Here is a 19,992-nt window from a genome sequence, read left to right as displayed (position 1 = left end):
TGACTGAATTATTTCCAAGTAGCGGAATGCTACAGAGGTAAACAAACAATATCATTTGGAAGAGGATTAATAAGTGTTGACATTCATACAAATGAGTAATCCTGTAAACGTAAACAGAATATTTTATATAGATTTTTTTTAATGAAAACTTAAAATCCTGCATTATTTTCCGGACAACCCAATAGAACGCGGTAGATAAAGCTTACAGTTATAATCAATCGTCATATTTATAAATTTTGCCACTGTTTAGCGCCACCAATTCAGCTAAATATAAATCTAACAATGGACATTCTTGGACAATACAAAGGTATCTAATTTCCCAAACCTACAAGTTCTCTTACAATAAATTTTTAGTTCAATTATGTGTCCTATAAGGTAGGACAAATCTGACAAAGAGGGACTAGGATTTCACAGAAAGTAGACATTAGGATTACATAAATATAAACCTGTTGTATTTGCAATGCAAACCGTGGATCATTTGTACAATTCTATGAAGCAAAACACTGATCGGTGTTAAATATTATTTGCACTTGTTAAGACGATGGTTCAAAATAATTAATGCTTTTCACACAAGACGCATATAATAATGGTACAATATCAACAATTAAATCACTTTACTATTTATTTCGCACTATTTTCGGATATCGCACTATTTATTTTTATTTTGTAATATTGTGTCAGGAAAAAAATTGATTTACCCTAATACCCATCCTGTGACGATACATAAACAGACTGCCATCATCGATTAGCTTCATTTTATTACACCGACGGACAAAATTAACGCAACACCCTTAAATTTTAATTTATTTAGGTTTGTTCATATTTTGCATACCAAAAATATGTTTGGTTGCTTTGATTGCCGAAATTCTGCGGTTTCGTACTGATAACGGATGAATCCATCGTCTCTCTCTCGTTCGTAGACCTAGGTCGACCCTGGAAAGACCTCTGGAGGGCCGAAGAACACTTTTTCTACTAATATTATGACCATGACACTGGCATATTCACTCCAATGCGTGACTAGAGCCAGTTTCAGAATAAGAATAATTATATTAATCCATATGTGTTTAGCGGTCCTAATTGTCCTATTTCAATTAATTATACATTTTATCTATAGTCTTGGATGAGATGAAAAAGTTAGTGTCTCGAGCGGGATTCAAACCCACGACCTTCGGCTTCCGCCTAGCCGGAGGTAATGTGTTCAAATCTCGCTCTTGACATTAACTTTTTCAGCTCAACCTAGATTTTAGATAAAAAGTACAAATATTTGAAATAATAATATAGATCAAATCAACGAGGGGAAAAATATAGCAGAATGAAAGGGCACAATGCTGTTTTTTGTGCAAATATGATTAACCAGTGGAAAAGTAAACAAACTATTATTTATTGTTTGTTTTTTTTACTACGATAACTCCTAATTCCTATAACAAATATAGAAAGATAATGGATTAAATTCCGCACAAAATAAATTGAGGAGTGTGTTAAATTTGTCCATTAGTGTATTTTAAAAAGCCCGGGATATTTTAAAAGATGACTGCCAATAAAAAATTTATAAATGACCCTTTATTTGTCATGTGGGCACATAATTCATAAATATGTAAACTTCAAAAGATTCAATGTAAAACGACTGTAAATTTGCGACTTTGATTTTTTTTTAATTCTAGGACCATAAGTTTATGTAAATTTTTCATCAAATCGTTCCGAGTCGAGAAAAACAAGGGTTTAACGGGCCAAAAGGGCTGAAATATTTATAAAAACAAAATGTAATATGAAGCAGAAAGTACATTTTAAAATGTAAATAGAAGCGGAGAAAGTTGTTTGTTGGAGTTTTAAACCCTGTTACTACAAATAATAAACGTCCAGGGCCAGTGGGTTGGTAATTTTTTATTTGTCACTGGAGTTGTGGTGGGGTTTATGTAGGGAAGAGGGTCTTTTTTCTTTTACTCTCGCTCTCACTCCCTGCTCTCTTTTTTAATTTAGTCTCCCTTTCCCAGCACTTGACGTTCGAGTGGAAAACAAATGGAAGGGTCCTGGCGGGGTTTAGGAAGCACGCTACCTTTCTCTTCTCAAAACTGATGAGAAATGGACAAGAATTACAAAATTACTCAACGATTTTCTCACTTTGCTCTCGAAACACCTTCCCCGTGTTAAAACTTAATTGCAATTCCGCCGGAAGCAGAATAAACACCGCATTTTTTAAAAACAAGAGTCGAAACATTACATATACATTACATCTGTTAATGGATTATAGCAACTAGAAAATGATTTGCATTGCCTTGTTTCTTATTTACACCAGCATTGTAAGATCATATTTAAGTATCTGTCTAAATATTCAGTCTCATTATGTGTCTTTATTTCCAACGATATTACTGGACTTTCCGAGTGTTTGAGATGAACAAAATAGGAGATTAATAAAAATTCTCAAAGAGACTATTTTCAGCCTCGATGTACTCAAATAATAAAACACCTATTGGGTGGTAATGAATTATAAAACAGATCATTACACAGAGTAAAGCTCAAACAAATCCCCCTTAATATTTTCTATAAAAGGAGAAGGAAGTGATTCCTTTGGGGGTGGAGTCTTGTTTTCTTACATTAAAGCAGTCGGTTGTTTAGAGGGAAATGAGAACCTTAAATAGAGTTTAACAACGTTGATAAACCTGGACAAAAGATGAAAAGGAATATTAATTAATTGCTCCTCCCCCTCTGGAGAAAATAAAACCCGAGTCCGGCCTTGTTTCCTATTCCCCTTCCGAAGATTTTATCGGGGTTGAAGCAGGCTCGGAGCCGGGGATATCTCGAGGATGGGAATTACTTTTCCTGCTTATATAAGATTGTTCTAGAGGAAGTGGTAGCAAAAGACCGGAACTCGGCTTCACTCCAAGTGGGGAAGTAAAGAGGAAAAGGGAGAGGACAAGTGGTTTAGGCAAAACTTTGACAATTTATCGGCTTTGAGTAAGGTCCCAAAGAGAAGACGGGCCGCTGTTTAAAACAGACCCGGAATTTAAACTAGCCATCAAATGGAGGTGAATCTAAAATTCTAAACCCCCACGCCCTCACAGGAGGCATCGACGAAAATACAGAAAAAGGTAAAATATTACCGGGCCGAAAATAAAAGGGCGACAATCCACTATCGCAAGCCGGTGCTGAACTTCGTGAAGACCTCTTTTAAGCCCCAGACACGTATCAACTGCTTATCACGTCTACTTCCGGGAGATGACAAGATGAAAAGACTTTCTGTCTGAGGGCAACGTTTCTCATTGGCTCGATACACTTTTCTGGAAGACTCGATCTTAAGAACCTTTTAAATTAAGCTTTAAAATCTTTTATTTCCATTTATACCTTACCACCGAGATTGACATTATAAAATACAAAATATCACTACACTCATTTAATTACAGATATATTTTTCCAATAAAGAGATGAGACAAAGAAAGATAGAGCGAGAAACAAGAAAGAAAAATAACAAATTGATAAATTATGCTAATATGGATTTTTAAATGTATGTATATAATTTTTATGTGTGTTTCTGTTATTTCTGTGGTGTCTACGTTAATTGATTGGAATGAATGTAATTTATTAGCGTGAAAGGAAGGGTTTTTCAACCCTGCCCCGAGGCATATCGAGTACTCTGGGGTGAGTGTGCGACGTGTGAGTAAAATACGAACGAGAATGGAGTGGGCTCAACCCCGCCCATAGAAATATCGAGTATGTTCTCCCTTGTGAATGTGACCAGACTTCTATATTTATAGTAATGTGTATATNGTCATAATTAGACGCACCAACGTTGATTTTCCTATGGTGCGCCGAAAATTGACTCACTTTCTTTTATTAACGTATTAATCAAAGGAAATAAGCCTCGAGTCAGATTTAAACGCACCCACGTTGATTTTCCAATGGTGCGTCAAAAAATTACTCACCCTGTATATATAGTATGTTTTGTTACTAATCTGTTGGTGACAACCTGAGGTACAAACGCTAAAGAAGCTACCACTTTAGGATAGCCACGTTGCGTACAGATAAAAGTCGAGAGACAATACGCTTGAAAGACCAGAAAAAGAAGATAACACGGCTCATAAAATTTCCCACATTATATATATATATATATATATATATACATTATATATATGTACATTATATATACATTTAAAAATAAAAGAGGTCGATAGAGAAAGCGAAAGTAGTTACAAGGGACTTTATTGACTCGTATATTGTATAGCACAATAGACAATCGGTCTAATTTCTTTGCTTCTTTTATTTTCATTGTTTTAATTGATCTTATTAATGTTAAGAGAATAGTTGTTTTTTTTTTTGATCAACTAAGCGTTAAATTAGCTTGCCGAAGGTTTCATTGAAGCATAATTACTTTTAACAAGGCAATCTCTCTTCTGATCGGCGCCGTCACTGACTAAGCCTTACTAAACCGGCAATACCTTTCAGTCTTGAAGGCTTAGTTTTCGTTTAATTAAAAACAAGGATCGGGTAACACGCTGTCCTTTCGAAAGGATAAACTTAGGAAAATATATTATAGAAACATAAATGCAATACAAATTTTGCGTTGTGAGGGAAGATTAATTTCGTTTAGAGATGTTTTCTACTTCCGCTTAATAATAATAATAAATCACTAGGAAAAGGAAATATCAAATACGATTTATACCTACCGTCGAAAAGGTGGTAAACATGTTTTTAAGAGCAACCCTTTCAAGCTTCAGGGTGCCGACATATTTCAGACCATTTTTTAAATGCTTCTTTCTTCTTTCTTTTTTTCAAACCTGTTAACGGTTAAACGATAATGTTAACTCTTAAGTGAATAAAACTTTCAGAGCACTAAAAATGTAATTAATTGTATTCGTTTACGATTATGATTGGTATAATTCGATAACATCAGAATATCAAAAGCGGTCACCTTTCGATTTCTTTTCCCAGAAAGAAATAGTTCTTAATTCCATTAAACAGTTTGTTTTTCTATTCTCTTACGTGTTTGATTTTTCTTGTACGGTTTTCCTTCGGCAAATTTCAATCCGGTGATAACTTCAAATAAACTGTCAGGGCTTTTGCACGACTTCTTGACAAACGTGATTGACCTCTCAAAAACAAAAGTTATACCGATATGCACTATAAACTGGAAATGTGGCGTTAATAACTGTGTGTTTTGTAATTGCTCAATCCTTAATCCTACGAAAAATCTTTAATTTTCCGTTGTATATGCCGAGCTTAGCTACACGGACTTAGATATTGCTTTCGTTCATGATGAAATCCGTTCATCCGTTCTCTCAACCACTGTAAATCAGCACATCCAAAACCTTGAATTCCGACGAATTCTCTGGAACCTCCTCGCCGACTGAAAAGATGATGTCCGTAAGTGAGATTACACTAGAATGAAGAGCGAATTGAGCTCCGATCCGGTAAATTTCTCTCAGTGAGTTCGTGTGGGTTCCACGTAGCGTACCTTTGAACAAACCACAATTTTAGATGTAGGTTCCAATGGGTGTATGGAAAACACTTAACGTCTCTCCCTAGTTCTCGGGTCGTCAAAAGGGGATTTTCTTCTAGCCTTTATCTCAAAATGTCATCGTCAATCTCAGAAGGACGATCACAGAAGAAAACTTCCTTCTCTAAATCGAGCAAACCACAGTTAGACTTAACGACCATTTACAGCATTAGTACCAAACTCTGCACACAAATTTTCAGTTATTTCTACTCTTCTTTTCTTATTTTCTTTTTCATTGTTACATATTTCTTATTTGATGGTAGTTGTACTGTACTTCAAATAAAATAATAATAATAAAAATCAACTGTACACTATTTTTTTTTAAATTTTATGTTAATAAATATTTACGTCCTAATAGTATGCATAAGATGTAATAATATAAAATCTAATTCGTGAAACTGAAAAGAGTATTCGCCGTGGAAATTATCTCGGATCTGCTAATCTCCAGTCGCACTGAGATATCTGTCGGAAAATGACCGTCTCGCTGAGGGGACGTCGTCCTCGTGGGGAAACTTTCTTTTCTCGTTTTCTTTCTCGCTCTCCCGTCTTTAATTATAAGTTTTTCGAAATTCGTAAGAGCTGGCCCTCCCCCAGCCTTTCCCCCCTTACTTTTTGATCATTCGGCGATATCCCTCGGTCGAGAAGGGGAATGCCGTCGTCAGAGATGAAACGAACCTCCCTCATCCACTTTCGACCCCCGTCCCGGGCGAGGCGTTTCATCCCAACTTACGGACGCCTAATCACTCCGAGGGGTGAACGAGAAGAAAATATAACGAATAACTCGAGTACAACTTTTATCTAACTGCTATCATGAAGAATAATTATCTAAGAGGGTGAGATTATTGCTAGAATTCTTCCGAGGTACACCAAATTGCAGATATTTACGATTAAGTAGTTTTATCAAGATTTAGGTATTTTCTATTACTGGCACCTTGCATTTTAGATATAACGTTAACTTTAATTAAAATTTATTTCTAAAATCTCTAGTTCCAATTGTTTCGACGAACTTACTAAACTCAAAGAAGCAACAACGTTTTAAATGAATACTATGCAAGCATTTAAAAATCTATGCAAGTCAATTTTTTCATGCTTTTTAAATTAACTAAGAAAATAATTTAAAAATAATATTTGCAAAAACTATAAAACAGGCGATTAAGCTAGATTCATAAGGATTAGCCTTTACAACAGCAAAAATCTAAATTCTATATTGGTTATATACGAAAATAAATCGTCTTGACAAAATAAAACCATATGTAACGTGCCGTATTAACAAATAATGCCACATTCACCCATCTAGCCCTGTTCTGAAACACATTGAAAGAAGATGAGTCTGTAAATCCGGTGTAAGGCTGTAAAAACTATAAAAGAAACACGTCAGAAGTAGCAAAGATCAAATTGCACCAAGAAACCCCCCAAAATCGGTTTTCAACTTTATTGCATGGCGATAACCTCAACCGAACAGTTTACTCATTGTCAGCAAAACGTTTCTAAAATATTTTATAGGAGGTTCCGTAAATTAAAAAAAGTCAAATATTCGAGTGTGGATTTTTCTTCAACTTCAGCTTGTTGAATTATTCTGGAAACAACTTATTCACGCGCGCGCTTTTCCTTTTTAGGGCCGGAGTAGTAGGAAGTCGATCTTTGGTTGATGACTACTAAATAATCGGGATTGCGAAAATGTAATCGTTGCCTCCAAGCTTTTACCAGAACCAGACCATCCTAGACCCTTCGCCTGAATTTTAAATGGATTGCTGACGATTTCAGATGGATTTTTGTTCTTGCATCCATCGGTACAAGTTAAATGTATCGGTCATAATCTATGGTATTCTTACCATAATCAATTTGTTATTGTATCCTAACAATAACTTCAGAATCGGTTTCTGCCTCCTTCTTGTTTCTATCACGAATCTAAATCTCGAAGTCCTTCGTTTTTTCAGTCCTCAGTTTTTCCCTCGATCTCTATATGTAGATGAAGTTGTTGATTATAAAATTTTACTGAGCTCGGGCATTAACAGATTGCCTTCAGAGTTATATCAAAGAATGGAAATTTTCTTTCATTCGACTCGGCTTTTGGATAAGACAGCGCTTCACCCTTGGAGTGACTCTATTGGAATTTTCAGGTATTCAGTCTTGTCTACCTTACAGTGGCTAACCAAGTTGAATTTTTCTAAATGGCCAGTGAGACGAGGGTCATCCTGAAGAAAATCTTGTCGTCCTTTTTCCTCTATGTCAGGTGTTGCTTTTACGCGTGTATTCCAAAGTTGGATAGTTTGTCTAACTTTGGGTCTGCACTGGTATTAATTATACTTTTAATCTAAGCTCTTGGCTGAATAAAAAAGCAAGTGTCACTAGTGGGATTCGAACACATGACTTATATCTAAGGCCTTGGTCGAGATGAAAAATATGGCATTTGAAAATATGGCAAAAAAAGGGAATAATTCCAAAGGTTGTAGGTTGATATGATAAGATGGTGTCCGAGCGGATTTCACGATAGCTCAAGGTTAGAGCAGCGGCGTACTGAGCCGAAGGTCGTGTGTTCGAATCCCGCTCGTGACACTTACTTTTTCATCTTAGCCTACATTAAACTTAATTATGACTGCTAAATGCATAAATTGACTGTAATTAATGTCGATAAGCTTCATGGTTAGCTGATTCTTCGATAACTGCTTCAGATAAAAGTTTTCAAACTTCGTCTGGTTACTCGCGCCCCCTTCTTGTTCTTTTTCAGTTCATCACTTTTGGTTTCTTCAACAATGTCTTCAATTTTACTACACACAACTCTCTCCCGAAGTGAATCTTCCTCCTTGCGATGGTCAATTTCAGTTGTTGCCATTTTGGAAATATTTATAGATCCGACCCAACTCGAGATTTACTCTGCGTCATTGAAATTGAAATCGGTGGCCAGGTTGTCGGGGCATAATGCGAACTATCGCATTCCGATAAACAGTCAACAGACAGTGAGCTTAGACTGTTTAATTACTATTATTCTTTTGGTTTTAAGATGTTTCAGGAACAAATCTTATTTGATAAAACACATTTTGCAAGTTGTAAACACTTATTTTTGCTCGGCAGCCATAAGGTTTTGATGCTTTTGAATCGACGCTGCGAAATATGGAAACCATTGTAAATTCTTAAAAACTATCATTAATTATTTTAAAAATAATCAGAATGCAAATTTACTATGTTATATATACCAGCTATAATTTTTTTACTTAGACTGGCTATAACGGTCTCAGGATTTTCTACCGAAACTGATTCATCAATATTTAAGTTCAACGTAGTGAAAATACCATGTAAACTTATAATTTATGCAACCTTATCACAAGCGTAAATTTGAATTTTAGGGGGGGGGGTTTGACATAGTAACGTTCTTCCAATGAACAAGAACATCAAATCATCAAAAATCAACAACTCACTTGAAACGTTATTAAAACCAAGTATGCATAAATCTTTTGATATAATAACATAACAATACATATGTAATATATTTTTATAGAGATTTTGGCTATTAATACAGGACATTTATAAGCGTTTATAAGCCCTTTTCATATTTTATAATAAATTCTCTTCATTTCAATATTTCCTGAAAAACACAAAACCTGTCGGTACATCAATGGTATTGGTTTGACAATTATGAATATGTGCCTTAGCTCGTTATGGTGTAAATCCATCTCCTACTATACGAGCCTTTTAAGTAAGAAAAAAGATACGGTTGAGAGGTGGAAGAACAATATATACTGAAAAGCCATTGATAAATGCCTCTACTCGCGATATAACACTGGGTTCAGAATGAGGCGTAGTTTAACTTCTGCTGAACAATATTTGTTATTTAGTTTAGCCATTAAGAAAATAAGGTTATTAGTTCAGTTAAGACTAGCTAATTATGAAAGATAAAAAATATTCTACAATGGCAGTTATTATAAAATCAATACAAATGACATTTGTTCAGTTTGTAACATGCATGTTAAAGAAACGTTGCACCATATTATTTTAATTGTCCAATATACATCCGGTAAGGCCACGTGTTAGGTACGGACGCTAAAGATCCTTATTGTCCTTTTAAGGACGACCGAGTATTTAGGAACGTATCTCCAACAACCTTCTAAGAAACCATTTCATTTGTAAATACGTACAGTTATTCAAGTGTAGAAAATATGGTAAACGAGCAAAAAGCAAATGATTTATTTCTATTTTTCCGAGGTTTTAAGGTTGAGAGCCTTTGCGTTACCTGAATGAATATTACTGTTGCTATAGTAACTAAGCAGAAGTAATAATTACATATCTGTTAAAGTCAATCCAATTTATTTTGTTTTCAATTACTTATTTATGTATTGTTTTTCAAAAAGATGAAGAAGAATAAACAAATTCTATTATATTATATTCTAATAAACTCTCTTTAGAATAAATGTAATACTTGAACAAATAGTTTATAATAACAAAACTTCTATAAATTTTACAATGTCATACTTGGACTGAATATAAAATTTTTAAGTATAAAAGCACCAGATTCATGGGTGGTTTATGTTTTCTATAATTGTGACTGTACATGTACCTTATCTCTTCACTCCGACCGCTTGCAACCGTCGTTATTACTTAGCAGTAATTCTGGTCTTACAGGGGGCTTAACGTCTAACATGTAGTCGGACGATGTGTCGAACACCTTTACATTTTTTTGATAGTATTTTCAATTAAAAAGCCATGAGCTGTGTAGGGATTCGATCCCAGAATTGCTAACGTGGGTAAATAAGATTCGGACCCCCTAACCACTTGGTCAGCGCGGTGCCTGTTGTTATTTGACTGTTATGTCATATATTAATCGTTGTTTAAAAGCATTTGGTAATGAATTTAAAGTACAAATTCCCTGCAAAAATTCCAAAGAGTTAAGAAAACCTGGCGTCAAAAGTTCATTTGTATCGTCATGGAAGTTGTTTATCAACTTGCTTAAAGAAAGGGTTGCAAGGCTTGACACCCGTCTAAAAGAATTATTGCTTCTGTTACAAATCTTTTATGAGCACATGGTAAAATATACTATTTATTTTGCTGAAAATATCAATAAAATGGTCATATTAAAATTTAATATATCCGTTTTTACAATATGTAAAAATTTTTATAGACTGATTCAGTTGTGTTATAACCGTGAGATGTTTTACAACGATTACAATGGTGAAGAGAATAATGCTCTTAAGCCGAACCGATTACCGATGAAACAAAACCGTCTGCGTTAAACCACTGTTGCCAGGTTCGTTAGTTTATCGAAAACGAACGACAAAAGTTAAAAAGTTTTCACATCGGTCTTTACAAACACAAAAGAAACAAAATTTCTTATCTCTTGCGATAATAAATATGCAAATACAACAACAAAGCACGGTTTTACCAAAATGTGAGGAAAACAAGTCCAGGCCGCTGTCGAGCACCGATCTTTCTCCATGACAACGCCCGACCACAAGAATCCCACTTAACTGTACACAAATTAACTCAGTTCGGATTTCACTTTTCTCACCATCTGCCAATTTCCTCAGATTCGTCGCCAATTAAAATTATTATTACACCGAGTAGCTTATTTAACAAAATTTTTTATATGGTCTTTTACCTCAAACGCCTATTTAAAAGTTTAAAATATTTAATGATTAAAAGGTTTGTTTTTTATAAAACTATCGTACATTATAACAGGTTTTAATGTTAAGGCGGGACTACTTTTTTTTCATCCAATCGTCGGCATAAATTGCATCCAAATCAAATGACCAGGACGGGTTTAATCCGAAAACGGCAGGTGGAAAGTTGAGCAAAATTGAGTGGACTCGAGTGATAAAACTCACCGTTTGTCGCCAAGGCAACTCGTGAGGAGGTTTCCAAGTTTGATCGATGAAAATAAACTATCAGGTCTATATTATTCAAAAGAACGAAACTGTCGACCAGAATCAGTTTGCAAGGAGAAAAGCCAGCAGTTACCGGAAGAAAATTTAATTGGGAAACTTTGATTTCCATATAGATCGTGGGAACGGGCTGGCTGCATTAATACTTCGGGATCTGCAGCATGTAAATAGCACGGTCTCAATTGCAAACGTTTCGCATCCTATTTGCCAAAGCCCGGATTTGCCCAGGGCTGTGAGCCGTTTAGGACACATTGGGCAAACTAGCGATATTGAAGCGACCTGATGATATCATTGGCGACAACATTGATTTTAACTTAACCGGCGAGTATGTCTTATAACTACGATCGAATGCATCATCGATTCCGGAAATCGAGGCAGCATATTGACGAGTATAATAGAGACAGATAACATTATAATTGTTTTTTCCAATCAACATATGTTTGTAATTTACCCAGACCCAAAAGATGATCCGAATAAACGTCGAAACGACGGCAAAAAATGGAAAATGTGGTCTCTAAAATACTTTGATACTTCATTCCTGACCGCTCCTCACTACTCCAACAAATTATTGAAAACGGTCGCTAAACAGTACACATAAAATTAAATAGTTAAAGATTAAACGAGGAACCAATAAGGAATTGTTACAAGACTTTAAAGAATTCATTCTGATCCATGAAATACTTTCCGGTTTCCACAATTTTGCAAACTTTATAAAATCGAAAAGAGAGACGATGAAAAAAGAAGCTTATTTCTTTTTCTTTGCACTAACATTTGGTAGTTTACATAAAATAAAGAGGTGAAGTTATATTTATGTAAGTTATGGACATTTAAAGTGATGTAGAATTAGAATTAAATAATAGAATCGCAATATCGACAATTATTTTTCAATGAATCTTCATTCGCTTTTAGCGGTATATTGTTTTATGTATAGATTTTAAAAGAAAAATTAAAGCAGCAAATAAATCTCATAGAATATCATTGACATTTACAAAAGATTCATCTTTGTATAAAACGCCAAAGCTAAAGATGTGCTTTGATAGGAATAATCCATGGCGTATTGTATTTGATTTTTTATTAAATGTCTAACAGCAATGTTTGCGGTATATGAACAGACCGATTGCAATTTGGCTGGTATATTCTTTGAAAGGATCGATTTGCATGAAATTATACATCCGATGAAGAAAAGTAGGCTTGGTACAGGTGTTGGATAAATAAGCTTCTTTTTTTCTATTATGAAATTGAAAATACAATAAACATCGCTCTGAGTAATAGGTGTAGCCCTTTTGGATGGAAATTAATTTGAAGGTAGGCCGTTATTGAATTAAAAAGGTGGAAAAAGAGGGCTGCTCTCGGGAGATGTTTGAGGGAATTCACCGGAATGACGGTAAATCTCTCAGAGCATCCTCTTATCTCCAGGGTCCACGTGGCCCCCCACGTGGTTTATCGTCCTAACACTGCGTGACGGATGCTCGACATTAGCCAGTTTTTTACTTTTACCGCCTCCGGCCACGAAGGACAGCAACAGCGATAGCGCAGGACCTCCGGGAAAATCTCGCCCTCGTTTTATTTTTCCGTTCCGCAGGATGGACGGCGACTTTTGTTATGGGGCTTTCTTCTCATTTCTTCTGTACTTGTTTTTTGTTTCCATATAATCCTGTTTCGGAGTCCTTTCTAACTTTGATCCGAGCACATAACATCGAGTTCGTCCTGTCTCGAATAAATAGCCTCAATCTTTGTTCTCTTTCTTATTCCACGTGGAATCCTTCAACCTAGACGGCCACTTTTCTCTATCGTAGAAGGCAAGGCCGATGTTTGAAAGAACTAACATGTTTCAACCCCACTTAAATCGTACCGCCGGTTATCCGGCGATTTGCATTTGTTAGTAAACAATTTGGCGATTATCTAGTCGGATTGAGTCTGAAATCGGTTGCTTTCTACTGCGCTTTATGGGACGTTATCTCAAGGACGAGGCATTGACGTTTATCGTCGCGTAGACACGGAAATCCCTCTATTTAAAAGTGGGGCAAAGAGAGGCTTTTAAAACTAAATAAACAAACGATATGTTGAAAATCGTGCTCTTCACGGTTCTCGCGGCAACCGTACAAGCCCAGTTGAACAACTCGACCAACTGTGTTCAGTACTACAATCCTGTGAGTGATTTTATGTTATTAAAAACTCGTCATATGTAACTGTCATAATAAATTCACAAAATTTTTATGAAATGTATTGGGTTGTTTCACATGAAACGTCCGTTTCCAAGGTAAATGTGTTTTAGTAAACCAATTTTTGTGGTTCGAAGTATTTACCTTCATTTTCTACACATTTTTCCCAACGCGTGCCCAACTTTTTTTATGCCGGAACTGAAGAATTCTGAACTTTGAAAAGATACATAATCTGTAAACGCTTTTTGGACTTTCATTTTCAAAAAATTTTCCTTTGACGAAGTTGTCTAAATTCCTAACCAGGTAAAAGTCTTTTGGAGACAAGTCTGGAGAATAAGGTGGATGCGGAAGAACTTCCAAGGCGAGCTCTTTCAATATGTTATAAAACATGAGGCCTGGAGTTATCGTGGAGGAGTACCTTTCCGATTTACCAATGCAGGTGTTGTTGTTTTTTTGAGTAATTTTTTTATGCATTTTGTCAATTTCCTTCCAATGTAGAGTCTTAGACACTCTAGACTAGTCTCACCTCTACACAAAAAGGCGTAGTGAATAATTCTGGGCATGGACCACCATCCGGTCACCATCAATTTCTTTGAGTGTAAATTTGGTTTTGGCATTGGCCTTTAGTCACTGTTTAACCACTGCCCTGACCAACGCTGATTGTCATATGCAATCCATTTTTCATCGCAAGTGATTATACTTTCAAGAAAAGGATCGGTTTTTTGCCTGGCGAGCAACGAAACGCATGTCTCAAGGCGCTTTAACTGATGTCGCTCAGAGAGCTCATGAGGATCGAGCTTTTTGATTTTTCCCATGTTCTTCAATTGCCTTGACACGGTAGCTGCACTTGCATTTAGTTGAGCTGCGAGTCCTTTGACTGTAGGATAGCGTTTTCTTCTACCTGAAGTTCAAGGGCATCACTTTCAATTAAAGTTGGAGGTCTTCCGCGGGGCTCGTTTTCCAATTCGGCATTCCCTTCCGAAAACTTAGCAAACCATCGGGGAATGGTTGCGAACACTCCCTTCCTCAAACGACTTACTGATGTATGAGTAGGATGAGTCTCAGCTGCTGATTGTCCGACTTTAAACTCGTAAAGGAATATTACACGAAAATCGTTTGTATCCAGTTCAGTGTGTAATGGATTGGCGAGCTCATCATTATAAACAAAATTGGATGATTAATAAGTACTAATTATAATATGTAAACAACAGTAAATCGTTATTTTCTCTCTGAATCTCTGAAATAAAATCGGACATTTTTTGTGAAACAACCTTCAAACTAACACAATTAAGGTTCAGTGTACTTGAGTTGCATTGAAGAAAACTAGGGTCTATTGCGAATGTTTTTGCCATTTTGTCACCACGGTATTGTGTTTTAAAACCCCTCGTACAGTTAATACATTATTTTTGTTTCGCCTTGCTTCATTTTTTATCCAAGCAATTCTTCATTCTGGAGTAACGATCATAGATTTTAGGATCGTAAGGTAGTAGTGTTTTACTCCTTCGAAACTATAATAAAAAATGCACAAATCGCGAACTGCAAAAGTGAAAGGAAACACGACCTAAAACGGTCTATCAGAGAGACGTCTACCATATCCACCCTGGATCCACCACTGGACCAGACACCGTCTGATTTGCACCTTTTGCATACCCGAATCAATATCGATGTTTTAGAAGGGTTTTTAGGGTTGATGGTCCAAGATTGATAATTATGGCACTACTGTCAAACTTTCTGCATTTATCATGGCTTCCTTAGGGCTGTGCATTAATTACAAACAGTAATAAGTATAAATGTATATCATTATTGGACTTATATTGTGTTCGTAAAGTATTCCTAAACGAAATTAGATTATGACATGTTTTAGTTAACAACTGGCCGAGACTTAACTTTGTTTCTACAACGTTTACTCAAAAGAACAGTCTCGTGCAAGGTTCAGATGCAACTCATTAGTGTCATTCCGAAAGCCGGACAAAATTTAATATCATAAATTTATAAAAACGTGACGTTCTTTTAATTGTAATTACTTTCAGCTTTGATGGTTTTAAATAATACGATGTGTATTAAATTACAGCCACACAATGTCAATCGAGAAAAATTCGATCAAATCGCCTGTTTGAATAAATGCACAAAATGTTATTAATTTTCAAATTAACTTGGGACGGCGAAATAAAGAAGAAACTGTTCCATTTCGTAACAAAACAAGCTTTTGCGGTTATTTTGCAATTAAATCCCTCATCAAATAACCCTTAGCCAAACCTGGCAACGACAAACAGAATTGGAGAATACGATTAAACTGCTGCACAATCCGTGTAAGAGGAATTTTCTTCATTTTATCTTAATAATTAAATATATTAAATATGCTTGTTATCCACGTCGTACCGACAATGAAATCTCTTTCGAGTAGAATGTTCAAGCAGTAATTTAAAACTGTTTAATAACTAAAAATTTAAATATTTTTTGACTAGGTCAATCAGATATATTTTCCGACTGATACTATAGAGCGACGTCATCATTAATTTGCTATTAGCCTATGTAAACTTTGTTCGTCAAAATCTCGCCTGCTCGAAATTGAAACCCTGTAGGAATTTAATTAAGAAAACGAAGTTCAACTTTCCTGTTTTGGGAATTTATTTGCAATGAATTAAACGCGGGGATCCCTCAGGCCGCCTCTCGGCCGGCCGAAGCCATTTGCTAAGAGATAATTCAATTTAAATTAAACACTTTCAACTTCTTATTGACAATACTGAACTCCTGTAATTAATTATATTTTAAAGGGCGTCCACTTGACCAAACAACCTTCAACTGATTATTGAATTTAAAAGACTTCAGATCAGTGAAACAAAAAGGGCTAAATAATTGACTGAAATTAGAACCGGAAATAGTCAACTCTTTTATGATTAGCACGTTTATCCCTCGTTTATTTGCTATCTTTCATCGCTTAAACGCAGTGATTATTGAGTACTTGTTAATTGGGTCATATTTAAAAAAAGATTCGTTGTTACGCCTTGTTTGCTTGGAGAATCCTAACATGCTGCCTCAAATATTTATATTAAAATTAATATAAAGTATATAAGTATATAAGTTTATATAAACTTAATGTCTCTTTAAAAAAGGAAGCAGTTAGTGGAAATTGGAAAAACATTAGGCAGTGTTTAGGTGTAATTATTTTACAATGTCGTATGAAAAACCCAAAGAAATGAAAAACAGTAGTACATGTAAGGAAATGTATATAGATTCACACAACACGCCCCAAAAGTGATGTATTAATTAGGACAGGTTTTTGGACGTGTGTTGTTATGATTTTGCAATTTCACGTATGATGTAGAAATACTGATCATGCCATGCTCGATGTGAGAACCGTGCCAAAAGCTGAGAATCGCTCGGTTCTACAGTATTCAATGGGCCGGAAACTCACGTCTCGTGGGAATTCTTTGTCGCAAATGCAGGAGGTGTATTTCCGATAAATCACGCACTTCCAAAACCCGAAAACGCACATCGATAAACGCAATTTAATTGAACAATGCTTCAAATTATACATGGCTCATTTTAAAACCATGCAAACATTGATAGTACAATCGATCGATTCCGTCAAACCTTTTCATTTTGTCTATATATTCACCAACAAGTGGTTTATTTTCGTCGTTTCAACAAGGTTTTATTTTGTTTTCTAAATTTCATTACACATTTCCAGTGTGCTGGAACATCGAATGCGGACAGCGTAAACTGCTGCAACTATCCAGCTGTCGTCTGCCTCCCGGACGCGCAGAATGGTACTTCCTGTCTCTCTCCCCTGGATCTGGTCAATATTTCGCCTCAGTTAACCGGTCTCCAGGTGTTTCAACCTATGTTCCAGGGGCTTCAGAACAATGCCCAAGCCATCTCGGACTTGGTGGAGATCAACGGACAGACCGTCTACAACCAGACTGAGATTTTCACCCCGTCCTCGACATCCGTCAACAACGGCTGAAGCCGGAAAAACACAGGAGATTAAAGAAACAATAAACACCTGTTTCAACTGAACAACCATCAACCATAAGTTTTCATTCGACATCTGTTCATTGCTTGTATAAATGATTTTTAAAAAATATCTAGAAAAAAGAAAAGTACAAAGACTTCCATAGAATGAAAATGAAATGATTTTATCCTGAAGGTGAAAACAGAAATATTTCTACACCTGCCAACCTAAACTGTTTAAAAATAATCTCACATAATCCTTAATTGCGATATTCTTCTAATTTTATTGATTGTTTTACGATTATATTGAATAAACTGAAAATTTAATTGTATAAGTGTACCGTTGATTAGGTGATGAATTGATAACATATTCTCTGTCCTTAAATTCTTTTAATTGAACATCTGCTGTTTTACATGGCATAAGAGCACTCAATCATACATTGCAAAAATAATTAAACATATGTATACGAAATCCGGTAAAGAATTAATTATTTGTTTGCGTGTAGCCCAGTCACGACCGCCTGATGTAATCTCTACGCTGCGTCCACTGACGTAAAAATAACAGAATCGCAAACGACATTCCTTAACGACATAATTGAAAGGATGGTGTAATATAATTTATACTTACAAATCAAAATTATTATCCAGCTATCTAATTGTGGGGATGACGAATCAACTTCAATTTGTCTATAACCTTATGATAAGTAATACTAAAAAAAGTAATAAATGCTGTAAACAGTAAGGTATAATTATTACAACTTAGTTTATACACCCCAATAAAAGATACTAGAAAGTAAATAAAAAATAATGCAATTGACTCAATTAATTGTGATGAATTGGATAAAATATATATCGGTCAAACAAAAATACGGGTAACCGGTTAAAGAAAATACCATAGCAATGGTAGAAAAACAGCTCTTTCCAACATAAAAATTGCTCAAAACACACACCCAATTAAAAAAATAAAATAAAAGACAATAGAATGTGTGTACATTACAAAAACTAGTGAAAAAACTGACTAAACCAAATATCCCATATTATTTTTAAAAAATATATAAAAATAATCAATAATTTTTTAAAACTAGTTAAAAAATACATGTAAAATATCAATATCAATGTTATACTTAGGTCTTTTTATATTAAAAAAAATACGCTACCTATCAAAAAATGGCCTGGTTTGTTGTTGGTTGGTGCGGGTTTTTGCACGAAAAATGGCCAAATTTGTCAATGCATACTTTCTCAACCTTTAAAGTCACAAACTTCCGTCAGGTCTCTTTTTTTAGAAAATTTTACGCTGAAAAATATTGTCTTTTTCCTAGCTTTACTCATTCATCAGTAAGTTCATTCGGGAAAATGTTAATTTTTGTACTTTTAACGAAAACTTCAGACTGAGCTGCGGAGCCAGGAAGTAGCAATCGATTGGAAATTTTAATAAGATTACAATTGGTCTCCTTCCACTTTGGCCGATTTCTCAACCGTTATCCAGTTAATCGCGATTTTTGGGCAAAAAACGTGGTTTCTTACGTGCTCATGGAAAAACCTGATCACTCTCTCTTTCTCCCGATATTACCGTACGTAAACCCATTGTTTCAATACGTTATTCTAAGCCAAACTGCTACATAACACCTGTGAAATGGGAAGGAATAGTTGTATTTAATTGAAGTGGTTATGGACAGCAGAAGCGTTCCGCATCCCAAAAAAGTATGAAAAAGTGAGAATTGTCGCTTCCCTGGTCACTTTTTTAAAAAGTCCTTCGAACAAAAGTTGTAGAGCGTAAAATTTGCAAAAACAGGACAGTTCAAAATTTATGCATGAAAATCGAGAGAGAGAGAGAGATCTGTTTTTCATTAGCACTTAAAAAACCACGTTTTATCCCAAAAATCGCGATTAACTCGAAAACGGTTGAGGAATCGGGCAAAGTGGAAGGTGACCAATTGAAATCTTATTAAAATTTCCTATCGATTGTTAAAAAGCGTCGCTCCAGGATGATTTCCTGGCTCCTCAGCTGATTTTGAAGTTTTTGTAAAAAGTGCTAAAATTGACACGTACCAAATTTTTGAATTTACTGATGAATAACTGAAGCTAGGAAAACATTTAAAAAAGCCACCTTTTTCAGCGTACAATTTTCTAAAAAATGAATATCTAGCGCTGGTCTGTGACTTAAAAAGCTGAGAAAATATTCATTTCCAAAATTGGCCATTTTTTCGTGAACAAACCATGTTGTCGGCTTTTTTTGGTGGGCAATTTAGATACTGATGATGGGTGTAAATTCTCGACCATTTCCATATGGTTTTTTTTGAAAAATCACAACCTAGAAATGGTTTCTAACATTAACCAACAAATTTAAATAAGACGGATTAGTCGTCAAACTTCCAATAAATAAATTCTTTTAAATAAAAGAACTTTATAATTGTATTTATCCCACCTACACGTGAAAGGAGATTTGCTTTCTGTTACTGATAGCCCCTCTCCCACCTCTAACAAGTGGTCCTCCGGGCCTGATCCTACATTATTT

General features: G+C 35.3%; 2 protein-coding genes across 4 annotated transcripts in view; one reads left to right on the top strand and one right to left on the bottom strand.

Annotated features, from left to right (window-relative positions):
- LOC106672348 (brain-specific angiogenesis inhibitor 1-associated protein 2) overlaps positions 1 to 19,992 on the bottom strand; it is a 264,724-nt gene that overhangs the window by 125,558 nt on the left and 119,174 nt on the right. The window lies entirely within an intron of this gene.
- LOC106672349 lies at positions 13,367 to 17,809 on the top strand. Its single transcript, XM_014403706.1, has 2 exons — positions 13,367 to 13,511; positions 17,215 to 17,809. Exons 1-2 carry the CDS (start codon positions 13,422 to 13,424, stop codon positions 17,488 to 17,490), a joined length of 366 nt encoding a protein of 121 aa, XP_014259192.1. The 5' UTR covers positions 13,367 to 13,421; the 3' UTR covers positions 17,491 to 17,809.

The sequence above is a fragment of the Cimex lectularius genome, unplaced genomic scaffold (genome assembly GCF_000648675.2).
Source record: "Cimex lectularius strain Harlan isolate CLEC.00 unplaced genomic scaffold, Clec_2.1 scaffold230, whole genome shotgun sequence".
Lineage (NCBI taxonomy): Eukaryota > Metazoa > Arthropoda > Insecta > Hemiptera > Cimicidae > Cimex > Cimex lectularius.
The sequence above is the reverse complement of the archived record's forward strand: the minus strand, read 5'-3'. Positions and strand labels throughout refer to the sequence as shown.

Bases quoted from the DNA above. Each gene is read 5' to 3' on its own strand.
- LOC106672349 (XM_014403706.1), top strand. From the start codon at position 13,422: ATGTTGAAAATCGTGCTCTTCACGGTTCTCGCGGCAACCGTACAAGCC. The intron at 13,512-17,214 runs GTGAGTGATTTT...ACACATTTCCAG, and splicing joins GTGTTCAGTACTACAATCCT to TGTGCTGGAACATCGAATGC.